Source organism: Amia ocellicauda, chromosome 16 (genome assembly GCF_036373705.1).
Source record: "Amia ocellicauda isolate fAmiCal2 chromosome 16, fAmiCal2.hap1, whole genome shotgun sequence".
In the NCBI taxonomy this organism is placed as follows: domain Eukaryota; kingdom Metazoa; phylum Chordata; class Actinopteri; order Amiiformes; family Amiidae; genus Amia; species Amia ocellicauda.
In genome coordinates this window covers 11591200-11616150 of record NC_089865.1, presented here as the reverse complement: position 1 = coordinate 11616150, position 24951 = coordinate 11591200, and the positions used below count along the sequence as shown (strand labels likewise).

The following is a 24951-nucleotide window of genomic DNA, read 5'->3' as shown; positions in this document are numbered from 1 at the left end:
GTTAATGCTGACATTTTGGGAATTAAGTCTTAATTATAAAATTGAAAGAATTGCGTGTGCATTGTAATTGAATGTTTAGTATTCTAAAGGGATACATTTATCTCCCTAAATTCCAATGACTGAAAGCATAACTTGCACTGTACAGTTCACAAGAGGATGGGGTTTGACTTGCTGTCATGTTTTTCCAATATCATATTGAGCTAACCGATACTGAAAAATACATATCGGAGTTTGTCTCTTGGTTTCATTAGGTGAGAGGAGGTAACAAAAGACTGTCAGATCCAGTATCAGACCTTTTCAGATCTAAATGTAGACATTGACACTTTCACTATTACTCTTGCCAGCAATCGCCATCCGGCCCACAGAGAGAACGAACCATTTAAGTAAAAAGTAATTAATTGCCAAGTCATATGGAAACAGCAGCTTGACCACAGAAATACCCCCTATGAGTTCACAGCCGCTACTATTGAACATCCTCTTTTTGAAATGTGTTGAATTTCGGGTTCGTAATCCTTTAATGCTATAGTACTATACTGCTCAAACAATAAAAGAGCAGTAAAAGAGGCTGTGACAGATTTCCAATAAAAAGGAATACATTATTATTTTCTGTGGGTTTATTCCTTGAAGTGAGTCAAATTATGGAAATGAAAGACGCACTACTGAAAGGTCTGCTGAGGCTTTCTTCAAGTTTTCTTTCGTGTGGATAAAGCACAGTCGAAACGGAGACACTGAGGAGGTGAGGGGTGGTTGTACTGAAGCCTGGGTCTGTGGTGAGCTTCAGCCTGCTCTCTCTGGCAGGAGCCCAAGTTCAGAGTGTGGTTGTTATAGCTACCACAGCACTGCGATGTCGAACCGGGCTCATTGCTTATGTGCCAGAGAAAAAATACAAAGCCGTGTCTCCATTTTACGTCAGCTCATTACTGACGTTCCAGACAGCGCTTGTGTGTCAGAGATGTCAATAAAGATTGTCTTACCTGAATATCTAATCAGCTTTTTTGTTGGATAAAAATATTTGGCCAACATTGCAGGTTATTAATTTCAAATGTTCCTTTTGGTGTTAAAAGACCACCAGGATTCACTATTTTTTAGTTTTTCTGGTTATTCAGGGAATTTAAGATTTTGTAGCAGTCAGGTGTTTATTGTGGAAAAGTGTTCGGTCATCAGGAGCACTGATGCTCTTTTTTCTGTGTGTGTTGTCAATACTTAGTGTCCAGCAGAGAGCACTGTAGTCTTGTTTTAAACCTTTGTGAGCTTTATTACTGTGCCCAGAGCTTGTCATCCAGGATAATAATTTCAAGAAACACAGGTTCTGCTACAGGCTGCTACAATAATGCTAAATAACTGAAATCTCGAAATTCTTAAACAATATATTTTCCTTAAATATATTTGTCTATATCCTAAAGCAGGAACAGTTTGATTTGTTTTGCTGAAGACCTGACTCAATTATTTGTAGATGTGTATAAGAAATAACTATATTTGATAGTATTCCTATTAATTAATGTTAATAATATGAAAAACATTTATTAAACTGAATCCTTTATTTGATCATTTAATTTTGGCATGATTCCAGAATAAACAAATACATTAAAAACCAATCCATATTAACCCCAAATTCAAGAAAGGAATGCTTGTCTGTTACCTTTAGGTTGTCCACAGTTCATTTTGATGTTTAAAATACTATTTGTCATTTCTTACATTAACTTAAAAATAATGTAAGTTAAACAGTTGGCATAATTTGGTGCACAAAATGATTTGTACACAAGCTTGTGTTTATACGGGTACTGGTGAAGAGTTTACTTAAATAATTTTTTTTTTTTTTTCCTGCTTTTCTATGAGTATTCAGAGCTTTTCCTCTTGTGTAAGTCTTGCATAACCTTTATCATGGTTTAACAATTCTGTGTGCACCCGTTTATACCTTCCTTTTCAAATATTAATAACTAGTTTTATTAAAAATTGAATTACTCTTTAGAGTATTGAAAACAAAATAACAATAAATTACTGGAAATCTACAAGCTTGTTTATTCACCCCTGTGAAGAAAAATGAAAATGAATATGCTAGTTACCGTTTTAATCACATGTGATGTTCTGCTTATGTTGCTGTTTGTTTTTAATGTAGAAAAATTAGGTATTCGGAGGGATCCAGAAAGCACTAGCAATGGTCTATACATGACAGTCGAGCCGATCCTAGTGGGAGTAGACTGAATGCACAAACAAAAATGGAATTGTGATGCTAAATGAAGGATAGAAAGAACCTTTGAACCAGTCTGTTGTTGCCAGAGAATGATCAAAAGAGACTTACAGATGCTGGGATATATAATACAAACTGTGTAATACACATTCACTAAGGGTGTGTAAGAGTTGAACAGTTATTGTGAGATCCACTAAGAATATTATCTTTGGTCTGCATGGTACAGAAAGAACATTATTACATTAGAATGTGCTCAAAGAAAATATGAGGTTTATGAATAAGTCATGCATAATGCTGTGAGAACTTAATTTCTTCTCCTGGAGAAAGGAGAGTTTTGGGTTAATGTGTCAGGTTTTTCAAAATCCCGAAAGAGGCTGAAAAACTTCTCATGCCTAAGAGAACCGATCCATGCAGTGAGTGTCACTTCAAGCGAACAAGTGGGCTGACAGAACTGTTGGATGAAAAGCAACTAGCAGTGTCTCCTAGCACCAGGGGGAAGAAAGATAGTTAAATAACATAACCCAGCATAATTTAACGTCTCGCTGAGACAAGGTGCAGCAATATTAATACACGTTTTGAGTTTAATAGATTTATAGACAGAAGGGATGAGACCATTATGGTCCAAAGAGCTGTTGAATTTCTGGACATTTCTTTATGTTACATTGTGCTTTCAGTCCTTTGCAGGTTATTGTGAGGTGTTGTTAATCTTGTTAAAAATAAAAGAGCTGGGAGTTTGAAAGAAAAAATAGAAATCGTAGTTGAACAATTCTGCTTTTATAAAACCTGGAAGTCTTTATTCCTATAAGCATATTACTTAAATTGCAATTGCTCTCCGTCACTTCTTAGATATAATTATTGGGAATTAAGATGCTTGTTAAGTCAAGAAAAATGCACACAGACTTCTCGGTGTCTACGCTTATCAGATGACTACTGCATTGTTGGGTCTTTCAAGTATTGTGGATAGACCTATTGGTGTGTCTGTGTGTATTTTTTATTTTTCTGTTCCTTCAGTCTGTCCATTGACTAATAAGCTAATGCTTTTCCATCGTCGTCCACTGTGCCTTTTTTTTTTTTTTTTGAGCATCTATGTTAAAACATGCAAAGCTGCCAGCTTACTCACACATTTACAGAGCTTGCAGGTGTGTCTATGAGAATGGCCTGATGCTTTTTTGTTTTGCTCAAGGAACCTGAGCAGAAACCTGGGAAAACAAGCATGGTGTCAGGTTCTGAGAGAGAACACGATGGCAACAGAAGGGTATTTGTTTTTTGACTTAGCCATTAGATGCTGGGTGCTTCTATTTAAGCTGCTCCAACGTTGCCTGTTGAAGGTGTCTGTGTTTTTGTATTCAGTGTGTCGCTTGCATGCTTCCTGTAGGCATTGCTCTGCCAAGTTTTGTCTGAGTAGCTGTAGTCCCTGCAAAACATGCAGATTTCTGAAGGAAAAAGTCAAACTTGAGCTAGAGTTTGTGTGTGTGTCTGTGTATATATATGTATGTAAGTATTGGTACACCTACATACATATTTACACCATGCAACTGTTCTCCACATACTCAGTTTCAATCCCTTCCATTTAGATGTGTTTTCAAGCAAGATATCTCCCTTCCCTGGATGTCATGAAAAAATAATGATTACCTGGTTTTAGAAAGGCACTTTTAGGTTATGAGTAGAAGTTGAAGTTGTGAACTGCTGTCTGCGTGTTTGCCATGAATCAGGTGAGGCGAGTGCCAGGGTCCAGCGGGCATCTCCACAAGACAGAGGACGGTGACTGGGAGTGGAGTGACGATGAAATGGACGAAAGAAGTGAAGAGGGCAAGGCGGCTTTTTACCAAGGACGGGTATGTGCTGTGTTGTTAGTTTTTTCCTTCCCAGTGCAGATGGGTCTGAGGAGAAGGCATTTTCCTTTCCCCACCCCTTTAGTTTAATCCACCGCACGCTGTGACATAAGATGCTCACATCACATGACAAAAAAACTATTGCTGAGACACATCTGCCCTCTGATGTAAGGCTTACTACTGCCCAACCTGTTTAACTATTTTATATCATCTGCTAAAGACTTTTACATTGGCTGTCCAATTCCAGGGAGAAACTGACTGTGCAAATAGCAGAAATGGTTTTGGAAACAGCTGGAAAAATCTAGTTAGAAAGAGAAAGGAGATGCTTGATGGGTAGGATCAAAGATGAAAAATGACTTTGATGTATGTATCTAACCAAATTACATATTTTGTGGAGATAGAGAAAAACGAGGGATGCCACACCTTAAATATGTGACAAATGAAATGTTTTCAATGTGTATTTGTTGATACTTTGCTTTTCTATTTGTTGTTTTTCCTTTGTTGTATATATTTTTAATTTCTGAATATTTTAGTGCCATATACACCCACACATACTTTCTAATTGCTTCTCGTTGTAAGCACCCTATTCAGCCCATGGCTTTTGAGTTCTGTGTGACTGAGTCATGTTTGATATATTTAGAGATTCAATGCTGTTTGATATTGTTTTACAGTCAAGAAGGGTGAAGGAGGAACATGATGACGTAAGTTACTTTACTATTTGTAATTTGTTGAGTCCTTTCATTCATATGAAGATTTTTAAAGTATTTTTTAATTAAAAAAAAAAAAAATCTGAATATGTGTCCCAGTGTGTCCCTCAACATTTTCAGTAGAGTTGCTAAACAAGACCGAAAGCACAATTTTTAATATTACTTTACATAATTGTCAGTTTTCAAATGTATTTGATCCACATTTAGCAACAGTAAATCTGTTTTTAGATTATTTCTTACCAGACAGAATTGACAATAAATAGTCTTTGGGTATACCCAGTCATTAAATGAAATGTTCCTTCTTATGTCTTTGTGAGAAAAAATACAGAAATATTTTAATTTCTCTCCAAATATATCTAAAGGTTACTCTTTAGTTTAATCGCAGAATGATTTCCCTTGAAATGTAATTTGTGCATCAGCATAGTTCAGTTATTTATATAAAGATGGATACAAAGCATAACTTGATATGAATGAATTGCTTGACTGTCATAGCACATTAGCACATGTTAAAGGATTTTGTAGCTGAACATGTATAATATATATATGTGTGTGTGTGTGTAAATCAATTGTTTATTAATAAATTGATCTGTTAAAAAGTAGGATGAGCCTCAGAAACATCCAATCTGTCTGCTTCGTAGAAGATACTCACTAACAGCCTGTTGTAAACATAAATCAGAAAGATTGAAAGTTTTGCTTTTACTAATTGATTAATTGCTTGATATGACAATCTTCTTAAGTTTATATGTTAATTCGACCTGCTGAGATCAATTAATTTCCTGTAATTAGGTTTTGTCTGTGATAAGGGACTTCAGTGGGATGGTTTGTTAAGAATGTCGGGTAAAATGGCCGTCTGTTATCAGTTTTGTTTGAATGTTGTTTGGAAACTGATGCTGCTTGAATCACTCCCAGACAAACCAAAGTGAATATGTTGTTGACTTATTTTTCAGAATGAAGTCAATGCCAATAATGTTCCTATTGAAGGACTATCTATTCAGCACCCCCAGGTGTGTATTTGAATTTAATGCATTACAGTTTTTCAGGATTCAGTAATCTTGCTGCCCTACTGAGTTTTCTGTCATAATTTGCCTAATCTGAATGTCTTCCAGAAAAAGAAGCAATAAATCCCATTCTATGTGCACTCAGTCCATGGGAGAGCACCCTGGAGTTGGTTAATACTTAAAGGGCTTAGTTTTATTAGTTTCATGAAGGCAAAACTATAATTCCTTTAGAATCATTTATTTTCGTATTCAAACGTAATTAAAATTGAAGGCAGTTGTATCCATTAAATTTAACTTAATTGTCTGTAATTTTTAGTATAATTTTTTATACATAAGGATATCTATTCATTTATATTTTCAACAAAAGGTCCATTCCCACCTTTCATCCCACACACTTTTAAATTACGCTTTTCTACACAGCTAAATAACTACAGTCTCGTATTTTCTATAGCTAAGATTTGACAGCAGTGTTTGTTAGCTTCACTTTGTGTATTGTGTATGATGTGATGCAAAAGGTTGAGGAGAAGGCTGATATTTATTGCATGTTGCAGAAGTACAATAGGAGTACTGGAAACCTCCCGTTTTGGGGATACTTTAAAACAACAGGGCAATGTGCAAAGTGTATATTCTTCTTATGGAAAAAGACTGCAGACATTGCTGTGGACTGTCTGTTCATTTTGAAGTTATTACTGATCAGGTTACAGATGTGAAAGATGATAAATAAACATCTGGGTATTTCATTAGCACACTCGGTTTCTCATTAACATCAGTAGAGAATTTGCTTTAATGAACGTTTTGTTCTCTTAGGTTCAACCTTTTGAGTCTACTCCATACATTCAAGGCCATTCAAGTGCTGTAAATATGGTTCTACGGCTAAGGTAAGGAAAATATTAAATGAAGTAATGCTTCATTATATCTGTAGTGTAAATGCAATTAAAATGGAAAAAAAAAAAAAAACAGAATTATTCAGTTGTGTCTGACACTGTGACCTAATTGCCGTTTGCCTTACTAATGAGCTGGTGTCACTTCATAAAGCTCTTTTCTTCTTAATTTCACCGAAGGCTTGTGTCATTGGGAGTATCTATGAACTTCACACTTCGCTGATCGTTTTCAGCAGTGAAATGCACAGTGGAACTTGAATAAGAAAGACCATGAAGGAAACATTTTTATACTCGCACCTGTACTCACCTTATGCTGATCCTAGATGTTGTTAATTTATTTGGTCCTCAACTTGGTAGGATAAATCTGTCAACTCCTGTAGTAGAGATGCCAGAAAGAAAAGCAGACATTTTCTCTTTAGGGACGATGTTATGTGGTGAAAGGTAGAACTTTTTCTTGACTTTGCGTGGTCAAGGATATGTTTGTATCTTTAATATCAGATGTTTCCAAACTGTGGTCCGGTCAGAAAGATGACATAACTGATGTGCCCAGAGTAGCAGCAGAGTTAGAGATGCTGTTGCCATCCTTTTTTATTTTTATTTTAGAGACAGACATACTAAACTTTTGCATTTGCAACGATAAAAAATAAAATGTAATCACTCGGGTATCTCATACCAGCTTAAAATATGTTAGAATAAAATTAAGTGGCACTTTAATCATATTCTCTGATGTGCTGTAGACAGTTCAGATACTGTATTTTTAAATAAGTAATCTACCAAGTCTTTCCTATTACCTAATGGAATACACAGGGCTCCTTCATATATCAGTGTAACATTTTTATTAAATAAAATAAATAATGCACTGTACAAGAACAGTGACGGGATTCATTTTATGAGGAGCCAAATCCTCTTTGGAAGAAGCTGTGTGAATTTATTACATTAAATTTAGATCCTCTTTACTTTTTGCAGCCTGTGTGCTAACAGATTTGTAACTCCTTGCATTAAAGAGGCTAAACCATATCTGTTCTTTAGTATAAAAAATAGACACAAATAGCCATAAACAGCTGTAATTTAGAAAACCTGCCGCACAGACAATGGTTCCTTTTCTGTGGCCGTTGCAGCAGGCTGCTGTGTAATTTGAAAGCGAAGGACGAGACTTCCTGGGAATGAGGCTCTGGCTTGATGAGATAACTGCAGCCTTTGAGTCTGGAGGCTTTTCTTCATGGTGCATGGAGCCCAGAAATTACTGCAATTTAGGGATTGATTTGCGAATGTGGTAATTATTCTAACCTTATGATGTAAATAAATTGACTTATCTCTTAAAAACATATTATAAAGTTGCCAGGTTTCAGTAGCCAGACATAACTTAGCACACATTACTTTATGTCCATATGCATGGATAGGTCTATATATATACCATGATCTGTGGTGTCTGTCTTTTCGTGGGTGGGTTTCTATTACCCATTTCAAATTGGTAGATACAACCTTTGTCTTGAGTGCTTGTTAAAAGAAACTAGTTCATGGTCTATAGATAACCTCCCTTATGTCTTTGAGTGCAATTTGAAAGACACAATCAGACCCTCATGATTTGTTTATTTGACGTGCTTTTACTCCCTTGGCTGCTGTTATGTTGAAATGTTGCATTTTTTCAGTTTCTTCTGTAGTGACCGGCAGCGTACAACATATTTCAGTACTTTTGCCATTTCCTTTTAATCTTCCACTACACTGTAGTCCATTGTGATCTCTTGGACACTCCTTTCTAATTTAATATTGGAAATAAACTCTTTGTAATAATTTTAATCCATGTTTGCTTTATTCTTTTCTGTAGTCTTTTCTATCGGTCTTCTAATGGAATGGCTTCTGATTATGGGTGATCTAAGCATTTTATTTATCTTGAGTAGTTACTTTATATTGTGCTGGCAGGTGAATAGCTCTGAAAAGTTATTGCTTTTTTAGGTTTCAAAGCAATTATAATAATTCTGGGAGCTGTTGAAGTCAAATCTTTGAGATGAATTTGCTTAATTGTGTCGCTTCTGAAAAGGCAATGTACTTAAATTGCAATTATCCTTGGCAGTGTGATTCGGATTTTACTACAATCATCTGCAATATGCGTAGGACTTTCTAATAATAAAGAGAGAAATGCAGCTGTTATGACAAAGTTACGAGATTTAGTTGGTGCTGATGTTAATGCCTAGAATACCTAGAACACATTATGTATGAGATAAGAGTCTAGATCATAATTAATGTAGCCTTTACCTATTACACTTTTTGCTGATCTGTTCTTGGGGGTGTTGGTAGGCATATACATGAGCATCAGTCTGCAGTATGGATAATTGCTAGTTCCTGTCTTTATAGCTGATTTCATTTCAAGGACTTTATATGTAAATGGAAGAATACATTTAGACATTTTAAGGCCTATATAAAGATGAACAGTAATTGCAATGAGAAAATGGATTATTGGTGTGGATGTTTTTATGTCTACACTATGTAACTTGATTCTTCTTAAATCCCAGAGCTTCAGATTTAGACTCCAGGGTGCATTGGCATGCTAATGGTACAGGTCAGGAGGGTTTGGAAATTGAATAAATCAGTCCGTAATTGGAAATTGGCAATAGTCTGGGGTGCTGAGTGAATATTGAAATAACCGAACAAGAATATGATTGTTTTAATCAAGTCAAGTAATCGGTCGATTTTGATTAATTTCATTCTTGTAAATTTAGTAATGCAGAAAAAAACCCCAAAACATTATATACTAGATGATATTGTGTAAAATGATCTCTCCAGTACTGGTTTGGTTGTCGTACTGTTGATGGTCTCACCTGGTCAACAAAACATGACAATAATTTACATGTTCAGTTTTATTAGTCAGAAAATGCATTTTCACATAACGCTGAGATAGTTAGCCTGTAATATGCAAGAAATAATACACTCACTTGAAATGAGCATAAACCGTCTGCTATAAAATATTTAGCAGTACACAAATTCACATGGTGATAATCAAAGCTTTTGCCCATGTCCAAAATCTGCTGAACAATAAAGTGGAGCAAACTGCACTACTACAGCATACAGTTAACCAACTAATGTTTTCGGAAGTCTTTCACTTTTAGTGTGCAAAAATAATAAAAACAGATAATATTCAAATATTCCAATCTGCACTGTAGGTCTATATTTAGCCTTACAAAATATTGAATATTTTCTTAAGGGAGCAAAAACATGTAATTATTCTGAATATGCTTGAATGGCAGTTTAATCATGGTGTAGACTGACAATACTTTTGTTACATGTACGCTTTTCTATTCATGTTGACACAGTTGGGCACCTATTTATTTTCTTTTTTGCTTGCCGTTGTATTCATCTTGTCAATGGCTTTGAACTGGGAAGAATTCAAAGTTGAATAATACAAAAAAGACAAAACCGGTCCTGTTAATAAGTAAACATGTTGCCAAACAGTGGTACATTTTTTAATCACTTTAAATATCCAGCTGCTTAAGAGAAATGTGTCCAATTAAGCAAATCATGAGTTCAGTTCAGGAATTAAGGACTTGGGTGGAACAAACTAAAATCCTTCTGGCCCCTCCAGGACTTGAGCTGTGTATCACTGGTGTAAATCAAACACATTATGCCAGGTTACTATGTAAAAATACCAGCCTATCTACGTGACGAGGGCTAAGGCTAGCATGATTTCTTATCACAACGGCACCCACTGCTGAAAAAGCCTTTCAGATGGAGCAGAGGGAGCAGGGATACAGAGAAACTGTTCAGGTAGTTTGGTCTGGTCAGGAAGGTGATGGTTATTCTTCTTCCACCGCTCCAATGGGTCAGTGTCTTTGTCACAGTTTTAAGCACTATTATTATTATTATTATTATTATTATTATTATTATTATTATTATTGCACCTTTATTCTTGGGAAACTAACTGCAATCATTCAACTGTAAGCATTATAATATATGAATTCATCTGTCAGTTATAAAGGGTTAACAGAAACTTGTTCAGAGTAATACTTATGTTTTATTTTACTAAATCGTAATATGTAAAGCTAATAAAGTGTATTATAATATTTATGTTATTAAATTCACTGTATAAATCGCCTTAAAAGAAAAAGAGATGCATTCCTTTATTAGCCGTATAATATATCCATATACAACTTAATACTCAGTAAAGTATTGCTTAATTTTTATTTATTTATGTTTTTAATTTAATCTGCAGTATCTGCCTTTCTTAAAACACATCAATTCATTTTATGGTCACAAATACTCTTCATAATTAGTTTTTATTTTTTCTGATTAATAATTTGTTTCAATCTTGTTAGATCAACTGGAATAGCTACATCAGCATCTACAGGATAATAATTTAATTACAATTGAAATAAACAATCGTCAAAAAGACTTTGACCTAATTATTTTATATTGACTTCTCTTAATAAAATATTACTTATCTTCCTCACTAAACTCCATCTGTGCTCTTTTCAGGAACATACATCAGACAGCGCTGGTGTGCACGTCTTAAAGGCATACAGACATTATTAAAATACATCTTTATAACATACACAACTACATTAAAGTCTTCGAGGCAGAGTGGTGTTTACATGCTTATATTAATACGCGTACTCGAGTACCAGAAACATTGGCGAATCTTAAAATAATGGTGAGGACCTTCATGAATTATCCCAGGTCTAGAATGGTCATGGAGACTTTAATTAAGAGTAAATAATGAGCAATGTTATTGTGTTGGCATTGCAATTCAGTTTTGTTGCTGGGGATTATTATTTTTTTTCATGCTTTGTCAGCTTGCAGCTCTTCCTGAATAGTCCCAAGAATATTGTTTAGTTAAGAGAAAACTCATCAGTTACCCCTTTGTCTTCCATTCTCTGGTGACTCGGAGTCTTCCAGTTCCGCTTCACTCATCTCAATCGATCATGCTCTGCTGCGTTACAATTATAAAGCCCAAGCAGACGCCGGAACTCTGAAGTTGTTTAAGACGTGGTTTGGTTTGAAAACCTCTTTAAAGCTCATTGTGCTCCGAGAAAATAGCACTTTGTCTTTAAAATCACATTGGCTTGACCTGTATCTAAACAGCACTGCATTGCAATGTTATTTCCACCACCATTTTATTCCAATGACCTGTTCAGAACCTTTGCAATGGTCAATACAAGATGAGAGTACATACACCTAATCAAAATTTTGTTACATTTTACACAGGAAACATCAACTTTTCTTTATGAAAGGCTCAGTAGATCCGAGGGTGGTTGTTTTGTTTTTTATTAAAAAAATAAATAACACAATGGTGCACATAATGTTTTAGTGCTTAGACCTTTAGAAACATGTCCTTTAATCTGCTATTGCCCCCAAAGACAACATAAATGAGATTAAGCATTTATTTCACAAACACTAGTGTACTGCAGTCTTTGCACTGGGTTTATTCCTCCCTTTTGTCATGTTATTTTATTCATTTTTAAGCCATATATTGATACTTGGGGCTTCTGCAAAGAACTTCGATTTCCTCTGATACTATCTTGTAACATCGGTTATGACAGTTTATGCTCAAATCACAGTAGCAAGCCACGCAAACCTGATGTTGGACAGTTTACTCTGGCTACAATTACTTTACTTACATCAGTGAAAATCATGATGACTTTTCCTGTACAGAATATTTGAAAGAAATGTCTTCAGCTCAGGCAATCTATTCTGAAAATAATAAAGGGCACCTGCAGTACCATTTTATGTTCATTTAAATCCCACTCATATTTCATGGTAAATTGAAATAGAAATCATGAGAAAGATAAACTTCAAATTTCAAATATTGAAAGATTTCCAAGGTTGACCGGCACTTGAACCCCAAATATACCTACATCAGTTGCATATACTTCTCCCTATACAGAGTATGTGTAAGAAAAGTGATTATCCTCACAGAATGGGAGAAAGCTATATTTATTAGAAAAACAATATTGATTTTGTTTGTAAATGTATAAGGGAATTAGAGTTTGTACCATTGTAACTGAAGATTAAGAAAATACCTGAGGAGTATGTAGGAAGGCCACTAAACAATAATTTATTAGCAACCTTTATCTATGTATTAATTCTCAGTTTAATTAATCGTATTACACATACTTCATTTAACTTTCTTTTTGAATTTTGTAAGCTACCATAAGCCTATTGAACAATTCTTATCTTCTATGGTTTGATGTAAAGTGTTATAACTATTTGCAAAGAAATCTTTAACCACTACCTTTATATTATATAGATGCGTATTTTTATTAATAAAAGAAAAGCATTATTTTCCTCATATTTTCCACAAGGTCTTCATCGATTTGGTTCTTTGATGGTTTTGAAAATAAATGTTTTATTGATTTTCAAGTATAATACAGCAACAGACGTCTATGTTTTGATGTGAAGTTTTTGAAGAAGTGAAAAATGAGAAAAATATAGAAAATTATAGCCTATTGTAGTTAATTACCATTGGAAAAAACACCATGCAATTGATTTATAGAATAAAACTTTTTACTTTTAAATTGGTTTTCCAATACCTGCAGGTACACGTCTTATTTGTAATTTTATGAAACGTTGAAAATTGTTATTTTAAAAATAATAATTAAGACAAAATGTATATAAAAAATATATAATTTATAGTGTTTTTTTGTTAGTATTGTTTTGTTGGAAAAATACAATAAAATACACTGCACGATATGTTTTCATGACAGAACTACCTATATGGCTTTCAACTGTATATCGTTCACAGTAGAACAGTAGTGGCAGGAATCGTGTTTTGGAAAATCTTCTCTGGTTAGTAGTAGATTAGATTTTTTTTATGCCCTACCTGTCTTTATTTTGATAATGTAAAGCATGTACTTCTTTCTTGTGCTTTTATTTAATAATGTTTATCAAAACCGAGTTGAGGTACAAATAGTGTAGACTAAACAAGTGGACAGTACCCAAGCAGAGACATGTTCTGTGGAGTTGGCTGCATTATGTCTGATGATCATGATGCCGAATGTTTGAAAGGAAGATCTGGCTAGATAGCACAGTCTATAAACCCCCATCAATCATCAGTTATCTTCTGCTTATGAATGGGTTCGAAGGGGGCGGTAAGCATTTAATGTTGAGGATTCATTTTTGGGATACTGAATGTTGAATTTGGTGGCACAAATGTTAACTCGAAAACCTTAAGGAAAATTTGCTCAGATAAACAAACCAAACAAAGCCAAAAGAAAATCATTAGATATCAATATTTGTAAAATGACTCAAAATGCTGAAATGGCGTAATACTTTTATATAATTGTGGTAATATGTTTAAAACACCCCTGTGTAATCTATGTATGTCAAGGCGTCTGGTAGTATATTTTAGTCCACTGCAGATCAGAATGAAGAATCTGTAAGTAGGTAGATTGTAATGTCGGATTCCAGGTCTGGGTTACGGATTATGACAGTACTGAAGACTTTCTCTCAGAGGACGTTTAGACAGGCATTAAGCCACGAGGATCTGCTCCCAATAGATAATACTGCATAAGATCACTTTTTTTCCACCCTGTACTTTGAATTCATAAGCTGAAGTCTTAGTTTGAAGTGTAAGTATATCTCACTTAATACACTCCTTGTTATTCCAACCTTAAAACTGATTTATTAGATGCATATGTGGTTGGTTCCTCTGTAGCTGCACTGTTGCAAATTGCTATATTAGATTCTGAGTACACAAGAAAGCTACCATAAGCATTGAAAAAATATATATTTGGTTACAAGTATCATACCTAATGTCTTTTATTTTATTTACCTCCAAATTAGATTACACAGTTTGTCATTCACTCTGACTTACTATTAATCTCCCCCTGCAAGTAAATAAAGAGGACAGTGCACGTACGCACAGCGCCAAGTCATCTGCTTTTGTCTAGCTGTGAAAGTGGAGCACAAACTGGTTTCAGGAGACAGGCCACCCAGATTGAGCTTCGCAGGCACATGGCTAATGACCGGGGAGAGCATCTGTACAATCGTTCTCAGATGCTTCAGCAAACTCTTTCTGAACCCAGCCTATCAGGACCAGATACTTATAATGCCACCACAGAAAAGTCCCTGGCATCGCCAGCATAACTGAGGGTGGGCTTTTCCTGGACAAGCCCTTTGGGGATTTTCTTTTCTTTTTTTTTTTTCTTGTGTTTTATCAATCAGTTAGGCTGGCACGTGGGTTAAGCAATGTCTTTTGTTGTATTTTACTGAAACAAACAATGCCTGTATTTGTATAGACATGGTATTCTCCCTGGGTCTTTGTTTCTGTCTTAACTCAGGCAGTTGCAATAGAGACTTGCTTGGCAATACACATTTATATCAGCCTCAGCCAGGACATTTAACTGATAGTGCATGAAGTTATGAAACAAGACATTTTACAGCAACTCCAGTAACATGAATCCAGTTTGTAATTTTTCAATTGGCATGTATTATACTTTCATGCAGGCACCTGCAAAGCAATCCAGATATTATATAGCAAATCATGTAACATCCATATTTCTTTTTTTTTTCTGTCACTGTTCAGAGGGATATAGATCACAGATTACAAGGGAAATACATATGTTTTTATCACTTAAGTGTGATCATAAAATGGATGGGCTCTCTAGGTAAACCAAAGCTATGTAGTTTTATTTATAGTAGATATTTTTACTTGCTTTCAAGTGTGTAGACGTCAGCATACTTTCTAACATGGAGACAAATATATCTGGAATTCAGTTTGTGTTTTCTTTACAAATCGACACCCCTTCCATTTAAAAAATGACCAAATATCGTATTGAGGTTGTTGGTTTGTTTGTACCTTGTAGGAAACAATACATGGACTTTTACTTAGCGATATGTGGAAACCATAAATATACATCACTACTTAAAATGAACTTACAAACAAGCATCAAATTGAGTTTATATTATATCTAGATGTTTTCATTAGATGCATTATACCAACACAGTTTGCCTAAATTCTTGACTGAACTTTACATTGTATTATTCATGATGACTGGTCCCAAACAGCTCTCTCTTAATGTTACTCTCAATCAAATAAAATAAATCATGTTGACTTCAACATCTTCCTAAAACAGTACATTATAGTTATTTTAGTTGATAAAAATATTGCTGCTGAACTGATTGTGAGATGCATATTTCTGTTTCCAAAGTACCATGTATAACAATATGTTCTACACAGGAATTTATTTAAATATTAAAAATATCAACAGCTATATTTGTAATGCACAGCACTTATCTTATAATTTGTGTTCAATTGCCCTCTGAATGAATTTTTGACAATGGTCAAACATGCATCTCTTTCTTAGAATTACAAAACATGCTTGTCAGGGAGCTAGAAAACTAGTTTTTCCAATTAAATGTAAACTGAATGTACGGATTTTACATTCACTTTAATTGATGGTAGAAAAAGTAGGAAAGAACACCGTTTTCAGAACTAAAAGTGTCTGTTGCAGTCGTGGTGGAAAAAGATGAAACCTGAACTTTAACAGTCCCAGTGAAACCATTTAAAAGTGAGTTACTTTGATCCTGCCTGATGTACTGATTTAAAACATGATGGAGATCTGCTGTTACCATGCATTCTTGGCATCCTAAAATTCCTTCTCAGTCTTGGGAGTATTGAAGTAAGGGCATTACTGTATAACATTTGGATTCTGAAGATACGTTTAAAACTATCATGTAACTTTTTAATTGTATTTTTATAGTTTTCAGAGAGCAGATTGATGCATACCCCAGGACCAGATGATGGATGTCTAATTATGACAAAATCTATCAGGTTACTCAGAGTAATCATAAGTACAACTTCCCAAATCTATAAACTATAGATCTGTGTTTTACCTGTATACAAATTCAAAAATATTGATGCAGATTGTACTTTGATTTAGCTGAATGCTACAGGGGTGAAGGTTGAAATAGCATTATAACATGAAATATATAATAGTAGCAGGACAAATATAAGCTTGTGTTTCTTTATTCTGTACAATTAAAATCACTGGGGGATTTAACAGAAGTGTGGTGTCAAGTGCATTCTTTGTTGAACCATACAAAAAATCCCTAAAAACCTTCCAGTTTTGTATTGTGATTGATTGTACGGCCGCCAAGGTTTAATGTAATACTGAAATGGTACTTTCTACCACCCCAAAACTAACCTTTTACAGTGAGTGAAGGACATCTATGAGTCTCCACCTTATATGGGTGATTCATCCAGTGTGTGATGCACAAGTGTCTACTCCCAACAATCCCAGAATTCCTCTTCGGATAAACACCTGACTCCAGTCTAACGGCTCAATAAAAATAGCAAATGTTCCCTTTTAATGAAGATGGTTCCAATGTACATGCATTTCATTCTGAGATTGTCCACATGTAATAATAGTCTCAAATATAATCCTCTCTTTATTGCTTCTGTTTCCAATGAGCAGACAGTACCAGATCACGGGCAGGGATGCATCCTACATAACCGTTTCCTTAAGACATAAATCTCAAATTTATATTGCTGTCACTTGATATGTTCTAAGGCCAAGCAATTTATTTTTTTAATATTCTGTTGTACTGCCTTCACAGCTTTTTCATTACAAAGGCTGCTTTGAGAAAGGTGGGACTGCTGGCATTACATGCACAACTAATATTATCCTTGATCTACACTCACCTAAAGGATTATTAGGAACACCTGTTCAATTTCTCATTAATGCAATTATCTAACCAACCAATCACATGGCAGTTGCTTCAATGCATTTAGGGGTGTGGTCCTGGTCAAGACAATCTCCTGAACTCCAAACTGAGTGTCTGAATGGGAAAGAAAGGTGATTTAAGCAATTTTGAGCGTGGCATGGTTGTTGGTGCCAGACGGGCCGGTCTGAGTATTTCACAATCTGCTCAGTTACTAGGATTTTCACGCACAACCATTTCTAGGGTTTACAAAGAATGGTGTGAAAAGGGAAAAACATCCAGTATGCGGCAGTCCTGTGGGCGAAAATGCCTTGTTGATGCTAGAGGTCAGAGGAGAATGGGCCGACTGATTCAAGCTGATAGAAGAGCAACTTCGACTGAAATAACCACTCGTTACAACCGAGGTATTCAGCAAAGCATTTGTGAAGCCACAACACGTACAACCTTGAGGCGGATGGGCTACAACAGCAGAAGACCCCACCGGGTACCACTCATCTCCACTACAAATAGGAAAAAGAGGCTACAATTTGCACAAGCTCACCAAAATTGGACAGTTGAAGACTGGAAAAATGTTGCCTGGTCTGATGAGTCTCGATTTCTGTTGAGACATTCAGATGGTAGAGTCAGAATTTGGCGTAAACAGAATGAGAACATGGATCCATCATGCCTTGTTACCACTGTGCAGGCTGGTGGTGGTGGTGTAATGGTGTGGGGGATGTTTTCTTGGCACACTTTAGGCCCCTTAGTGCCAATTGGGCATCGTTTAACTGCCACGGCCTACCTGAGCATTGTTTCTGACCATGTCCATCCCTTTATGACCACCATGTACCCATCCTCTGATGGCTACATCCAGCAGGATAATGCACCATGTCACAAAGGTCGAATCATTTCAAATTGGTTTCTTGAACATGACAATGAGTTCACTGTACTAAACTGGCCCCCACAGTCACCAGATCTCAACCCAATAGAGCATCTTTGGGATGTGGTGGAACGGGAGCTTCGTGCCCTGGATGTGCATCCCACAAATCTCCATCAACTGCAAGATGCTATCCTATCAATATGGGCCAACATTTCTAAAGAATGCTTTCAGCACCTTGTTGAATCAATGCCAGAATTAAGGCAGTTCTGAAGGCGAAAGGGGGTCAAACACAGTATTAGTATGGTGTTCCTAATAATCCTTGAGGTGAGTGTATATATGATTTTTTATGGATTGCAATTAGCATAAATGGACCAAATCATTCTACCATATATTTTTTTGCCAACTAAAAACAAAAGTAAAACCTGTTTTTATCTTTATTAAATAGTGTATTTGATATAAGTAATTTCAGAGGAATAGCTTTTTAAATATAAAGCACACAAAACTACTTTATATTTTGGATGGTTTTTTCACTCCATTAAACTTTAGCAACTATAGAGTTAATTGTTGCACTTCAAAAAACAATTGATAGCAGTATCTAAAATACTCTTTTTCTACTGACTCGTCTATGTCAAGCGATTGATTGCTCCTACAGCGCAGCACATTATTTATATTCCCGATGCAAATCACATCCATCAGTTATAAATGACAGAAAATAATTCATACTGGTTCACATATATATAGATTCACGGCAAGTCAGGCTGTAGACTGCAGGAAGTTGGTTTTGATTGAAATGATGTGCTGTGGAGATTGTTGTTAACTTTATAAAAAGTATAAAAAAAATCCAGTATTACTTCACAGTAAGTAGGATTTCCTGTAGAGTTCTTATTTGATGTATTTTAAGTAACAATGTACTTATGATCTGCCACAATCATATTAATTTCCTTATTCAATATTCTATAATCATCCTGTTATAAAGTTTTATTAGATATGCAGGTGTTTTAGTTGTGCAGGGTATTTATTGTTTAACACTTGCTCTTTCACTAAGCTGGCTCTACTTCAGTTTGAATATTTTTCTTTGTAAATAAAACATTGTTCCTGAAATATACTGCAGTAAAATACTGGGAATCATATTAACATTCAGCATGAAGCTATCTTGAAAGTTGCTACTCTCCACAGAATATTTCTTTACTCGGATTGACAGCAATAACATAAGCTCTCAAAATTGTATGAGGGTCTTGATGAGATGACAGATGGTTTTGCTGCTACCTGCTACCATTCCTCATTGATTCTCATTGACGAGTTCTGTAGACAAGTACTGTGAAGCAAATCAGATGGCAGCACGTCTTCCCAGATGTTCCTGATTTTTCATGCATGGTCAGACGATGGGCTGATTTTCTTTAAAGTCGTACCGGAGAGAGTTTTGCAAATTGCTTACTGTACACATTCAAAACTTAGATTTATGCTGCGGTAACAGAAATTAAAATTTTAATTTCCTTTTTTTTTCTTTTCTCTTTAGGAACTCCAGGAAGGAATTAAATGATATACGGTTTGAATTTACTCCAGGGAGAGGTAAGCTAATGCCATTACATAAACATCGCAGGCATGGGTTGTAATATGTTAAATCTTTACAGAAATGTGTATAGAAACAGGCTAAGAAAGTGCATGTTTATACTTATGATACATTCTGTTTACCAATATCAGTTTAGGTTTCATACTACTGAATACAAATATGAAAGCATGTAAACAGTTTTACGCATGATTGGAAAAATATTCTATATATTAGAGGTAAAGGACAAATATGAATACAGCTCCCACAAATACAGCATTCAATTCTGTGAGATGCAGTGAGTTTGTAATATGACTTGATACCTTTGAAGACTCAATTATTGACCTGTCAATGTTGTGAACCCCTCCCTACATGGTGTCCTATCGTCGGTGCAGACACTGCGGATGGGGTGTCTCAGGAGCTGTTCTCTGCTGGCCTGGTGGACGGACATGATGTAGTCATAGGTAACTGTATTAACGGCACCTTGTATTTAATTTGGCTTAGGTTTGTGTTTTCAATTAAAAGCTGTTTTCATTGAGCTAGGGAACAAGGACAAGGTTATTCATGATTACAAACATGGCTCATATCATGTCCTTAAAGCTCTGGTTACAAACATATTCTGTCTAGATTATGTACAATGGCTACGTTTGTTTTGCTAAATATCTGAACACTTTGTATCTCTGGTCTGACTTTGCAGTTGCTGCTAACTTACAGAAGATTGTAGATGATCCAATCACCTACAAAGTCCTGACTTTCAAATTGGTAAGTTATAGATGAAGAGTTTTATGAGAGAAACTGTTTGTGTGAATTCAGTGAAATGTGTATGAAACAGGTAATTTTGAAAACGTTTATTACGCATCTAAAGAAACAGCTTACTTCAGTCCTAACTTTAGTGTAGTGGATCCAAAAGCTGTTTTTCACTTGGCATTTGTTTAATGAAAATGTGTAAGAAGTACAGATTTTTGTTTTCTATTTACAAGTAAACCTGATCTGAGAATTATTCCATGTAACAAAATGAATAATGAAGTAGGGTGAGTTCACAGTAACAAGTTTGTACCAGTAACAACACAATGGTTTAATTTGAATGATTAAAGGATACAGATTTAAAATATTATGCAGATACCATTTTGTAGATGTTCAACAGGAATTGCATTGATACTTTGATAGAAATATCTGAATTTAATAAATACATAAATAGATATAAAAGTTCCCAGTGGTTTTGTTGTGATATGAAAGACCTTATCAACAGAAACAAAACCATTTTTTAGGTCAAGCTGGGTAAACAACAGCTGTGCACTGTTGTTTGACCTTTCTAGTTTTTGTTAGTCACCTGGAAATAAATGCCTGAAATGTCATATTCACAGTTCAGAGCCTTCAGGAACATAAATGAAAGTTTATGAAAACTGAACAAATTCATTATGTTTTTGGTTTATGTGGAGAGCATAGCCTACAACAATGTTTGTGTAATTCATGTAGACTTTTACCTAAAAGCACAAAACCCGTGATTAAAAAAACACTGCACTTTCAGTCTGGCAAGCATTGATTTTTGTCTTTTGTAAAGTATATAACTCCTAATGTTTTAACCAGAGGATTTATTACACTGATGTCTCATGTGCCATTTATGATCAATTTATGCCACAAGCTCTCACAAAATTGCAGGATCCTCAGCACAGAATGTATAGGGACATAGGGAAGACTAAGTGAAATCAGTTTTTCACAAGAAAACTCATTGCAAACGGAGGCTGTTAAAGGACACAGGGGAAAAGCAAGTCCTGGCTCTCAGTCCAGCTGTAAATTGTTGGGTACCAATACACATTGAGTCATGCTTTAGTGTTACTAGGGTATTATAAAGCTGAAAAGAGGATATCGATTGGTCCTCAAAGACCTCTGCATTCAATTTGAAATGCATGTTATTAGTAATAAGCCACTGCTGTCAGGTGTAGTATTTCAGCGCGATTAGTTTACGTGTGGCACATTAAAATAAAGAATTCACAGTCATCTGCATGGAGCATGAGCATTATAATATACATATAATGTGTGTGTAAGCTTTCTTAACTGTAGTTCACACGTAGATAGTGTAAAATGCAATACAAATCTCCACATCAACTGGGGACTTAAGCAGGTGTCTACCCCTGGAGGTAGTTTAATTTTTCATCCTCAGGATCTGTATGCCATTATAATTACTTAGATGTTTTAATCATCAAATATCTTTTACCTTTTTGATTATCCAAATATTTGTATTAAAGTAAAGATAGATTTTTCGTATTCTGGTTGAAACAAAATGATGAATACCGGTCTTTAAAATATCAGTACATGTTGGAGAGGTAATTTGACAGTGTAATGTTATCATTAAACTACTTGGTGTACTCTTGCTTCTCAATTAAGGCAGGGAAGGTCACCATTCGAGTGATGAACGATGTAACGGTTGAGGAGAGATGTGGAGATACTTTGGGCAGGGTGTCTTTTGATAGCTCACTGTAGAGCAGGGCCTGGGCCGACAAGGCACATCAAACTGTTCCTCCTCATTTTAAAAGGCTTCCTCACAGGAACGGGGAGAACAGCTTTTTAGCAGTTTTATTCCAGACAGGCGATACACGAAGGACGGCAAGCAAACGATCTGTATTTCTTATAATTTACCCTGCAGAAATAAATACTGTGTGTCTTGAGTAAAGCAGTTGTGGAAATGATGATGGATAATTAGTTAACCTCCAGTAATTACATTCCACTCTTGTCAAATGATAGAGCATTTTACATTTGGGATTTGCAGTAGTCAGATGACCACACAAGTCCTTTATATTCAAATCTATTTCCTCCGTCAGGCATATTCCCCTCATGTCCCCCAGTCTGAGGAAAGGGATGGTGAAAAAATTAACAAAGCAGTTTATAAGTCAACAAAATGCTCGTGTCCTCTTTTCACCCACCACTATTTCATTTATTGGGGGCTAGGGAACAGCAGGCAACAGTCAGAGATGTTGCGAGTATTTTTAAATTGGTTTTTCCTGTTATACCGAAGGTTGAAAAATCCTGAGACCATAACAGGGCGCTGATGCAAATAGTATCTTATTCCATTAGAAAAATATGTACAACAGTGCTTCTAATTAATACATGAGCAAACTTTTTTAATCTAGGCCAACATTGAAATGCTGATCACCCGACCTGCTTTATGAAGACTGATTCATTCTGCCATTTCTAGTTCATGAAGCATATTTAGTCGATTCTTAAAATGTAAAACCAATAATATCAACAACGTTCAAACTGGCAACTTTCCACCCTGTTTTAAAATCTTTCAGATGATTCAATTAAGATTTCTTCATTTGTGTATCTAAAGGTACGTTATATGTACCGTTTGAGTAGTTTACACCTGACTTTGTATTTACTCCACAGGCATCTGGATGTGACGGCACTGAAATACCTGATGAAGTCAAACTGATTGGGTTTGCCCAGCTGAGTGTGAGCTGATGCCATCTAAATGAGCTGGTCTAAGCTACTGCTCGGATCAGGTAGTGCGATGTAAAAGAGTGCGAGAGAAAGAGAGAGAGACAGAGACGGGAAGCACCTTGGACCGAATTCTGCTTTATTTCCCAGCCCTTCACCGGACCCAGCACCCACGGCTTGCCTCTCCCTCCAACACTGCTGCTAATACCCAAGAAAGCATTTGTCCAGCTCTGGAGAAACACTTGAGAGTTCATGCACAATACAAGTACAAGGAGAAAAAAAAAAAAAAGTGTACTCAGGTGGTAATATTTATTGATATTATGTAGCCTAGTAATTTTATTTTTAACATTACCTCTGCTTTCGGCATAGCTTTGTATTGCTTTTCAAGTAATTCATTGAAAAAATAATGCCTTTCTTTGTTTTTGTTTAAACGTTCTCACATTAAACCATTCGATCTTGTTTTAAATGTGTTTTAAGGACTTGCTAATATAAATCTAAGTTATTCTCTTGGTCCAATATATTCCATGTTCCCAATGTAAGATGTTTTATTTAATGCCTATTTCACAGTCAATTGCATTATTGTTATTATGATTATAACTCGGTTAAATGTACTGTATATAGAAGAGGGTTAGATCAGAGGGGAAAATGATGATGTGATCTCCATTTCAAGAAAGGCATGGCTGAGATTTTGCCAAGTGTGTGTTAATTGTTGCTTTAACAGAATTCAGTGTTGATGCTATAATAAGATGTTGGTGGTGCCTTCTTAACGTTCTCTTTAAAATGTGCCTAAGAATGTAGTTAATGAAAACTGTTGAATACCAGTACGAAATGTCAACAGCAGAAGTTGTATAGGTTTGCTCTTATTGCCACATGATTGCAGTGGCATTTACACAAATATATTCCTGCTGAGGTAGATGTAAGATACAATGCACTTTCAGGCAGGATATACATCAGACAACTAAATGTTTAGCCCTGTTGGATTTACTCTACAAACTCTAAACTGAGTTCAGTATGTTAAATGTATGGTCAATGACAGAATTTAACATAAAATAAGTAATACTCTGTGTTAGATGTCTTAAAGATGCCAGTAATGTATTGATAAAATACTGAATTACAAACCTGCTTCATGGTATGTATATTAACACTTCAAGACTAGAGTTTTTCCAAGATATACCATACAACAGAGATGTGAAATGTATCAACAGACTAAACCCAAAGGCAACTATTGAAGGTATGATAAACCATTTATTTATTTTTTTCCAAATAAGTACAGTAGTTCTAAATTATTAATAAATAATCATAAGTGGTTAACTACGATTCTGAATCCTTTGTTATATGAAGTTAAGGTGTTTTCTATATACAGTATGTACATCCTTACTGGACAAAATCTTAAATTCTGCAACAACGCCACAAATTAATCATTACACAACTGATGTTACAAATTTTTTTAACTCAATAACAGAGCTTTCATCTATTTCTTCACCTTTGCAACTGTAAATTTGCTAGTATCTGTCTGCCTCTGCCTTAAAGTACGATTGTTGGTTTCTGGTCCTTTCACATATATTGTATTAGAAAAGGGTTAAAGCACATTCTAAAGTGTGGGATGAAATCGATTGTTATGCACAATGGGAATTTTATAAATACTTTCTTTCATAACGGCATTACAGTGCTACTCAACCTACAGTCCTTCCATTTGAGCCTTTAAAACCTGCTCTTTTATCTGTTTCATTGGATTAGGATACGAGCGTTGGCATGGGAGGGACTGGAAGGCCAGCAGTCTGCGTCTCCAATAATGATATGTTCAGGTCTTAAAGTCCTTCAATTTGGCACAGGTTGGTCAGGTGTACTTTAT

At 35.4% G+C, this 24951-nt stretch overlaps 1 protein-coding gene across 2 annotated transcripts in view; it reads left to right on the top strand.

Annotated features, from left to right (window-relative positions):
• The window catches only part of stk39 (serine threonine kinase 39), a 37077-nt gene extending 12667 nt beyond the window's left edge, over positions 1–24410 (top strand). The window contains exons 11-19 of one of the 2 annotated variants that reach the window (XM_066688670.1): positions 3372–3443; positions 3901–4023; positions 4692–4721; positions 5675–5731; positions 6533–6603; positions 19635–19687; positions 20060–20128; positions 20362–20426; positions 23049–24410. In XM_066688670.1, the coding sequence (XP_066544767.1) occupies positions 3372–3443; positions 3901–4023; positions 4692–4721; positions 5675–5731; positions 6533–6603; positions 19635–19687; positions 20060–20128; positions 20362–20426; positions 23049–23123 (615 nt within the window). In that variant the 3' untranslated portion in view covers positions 23124–24410. The remainder of the gene's footprint in view (positions 1–3371; positions 3444–3900; positions 4024–4691; positions 4722–5674; positions 5732–6532; positions 6604–19634; positions 19688–20059; positions 20129–20361; positions 20427–23048) is intronic. The other variant, XM_066688671.1, reaches the window with a different exon arrangement.
• Positions 24411–24951: the final 541 nt, after the last annotated feature.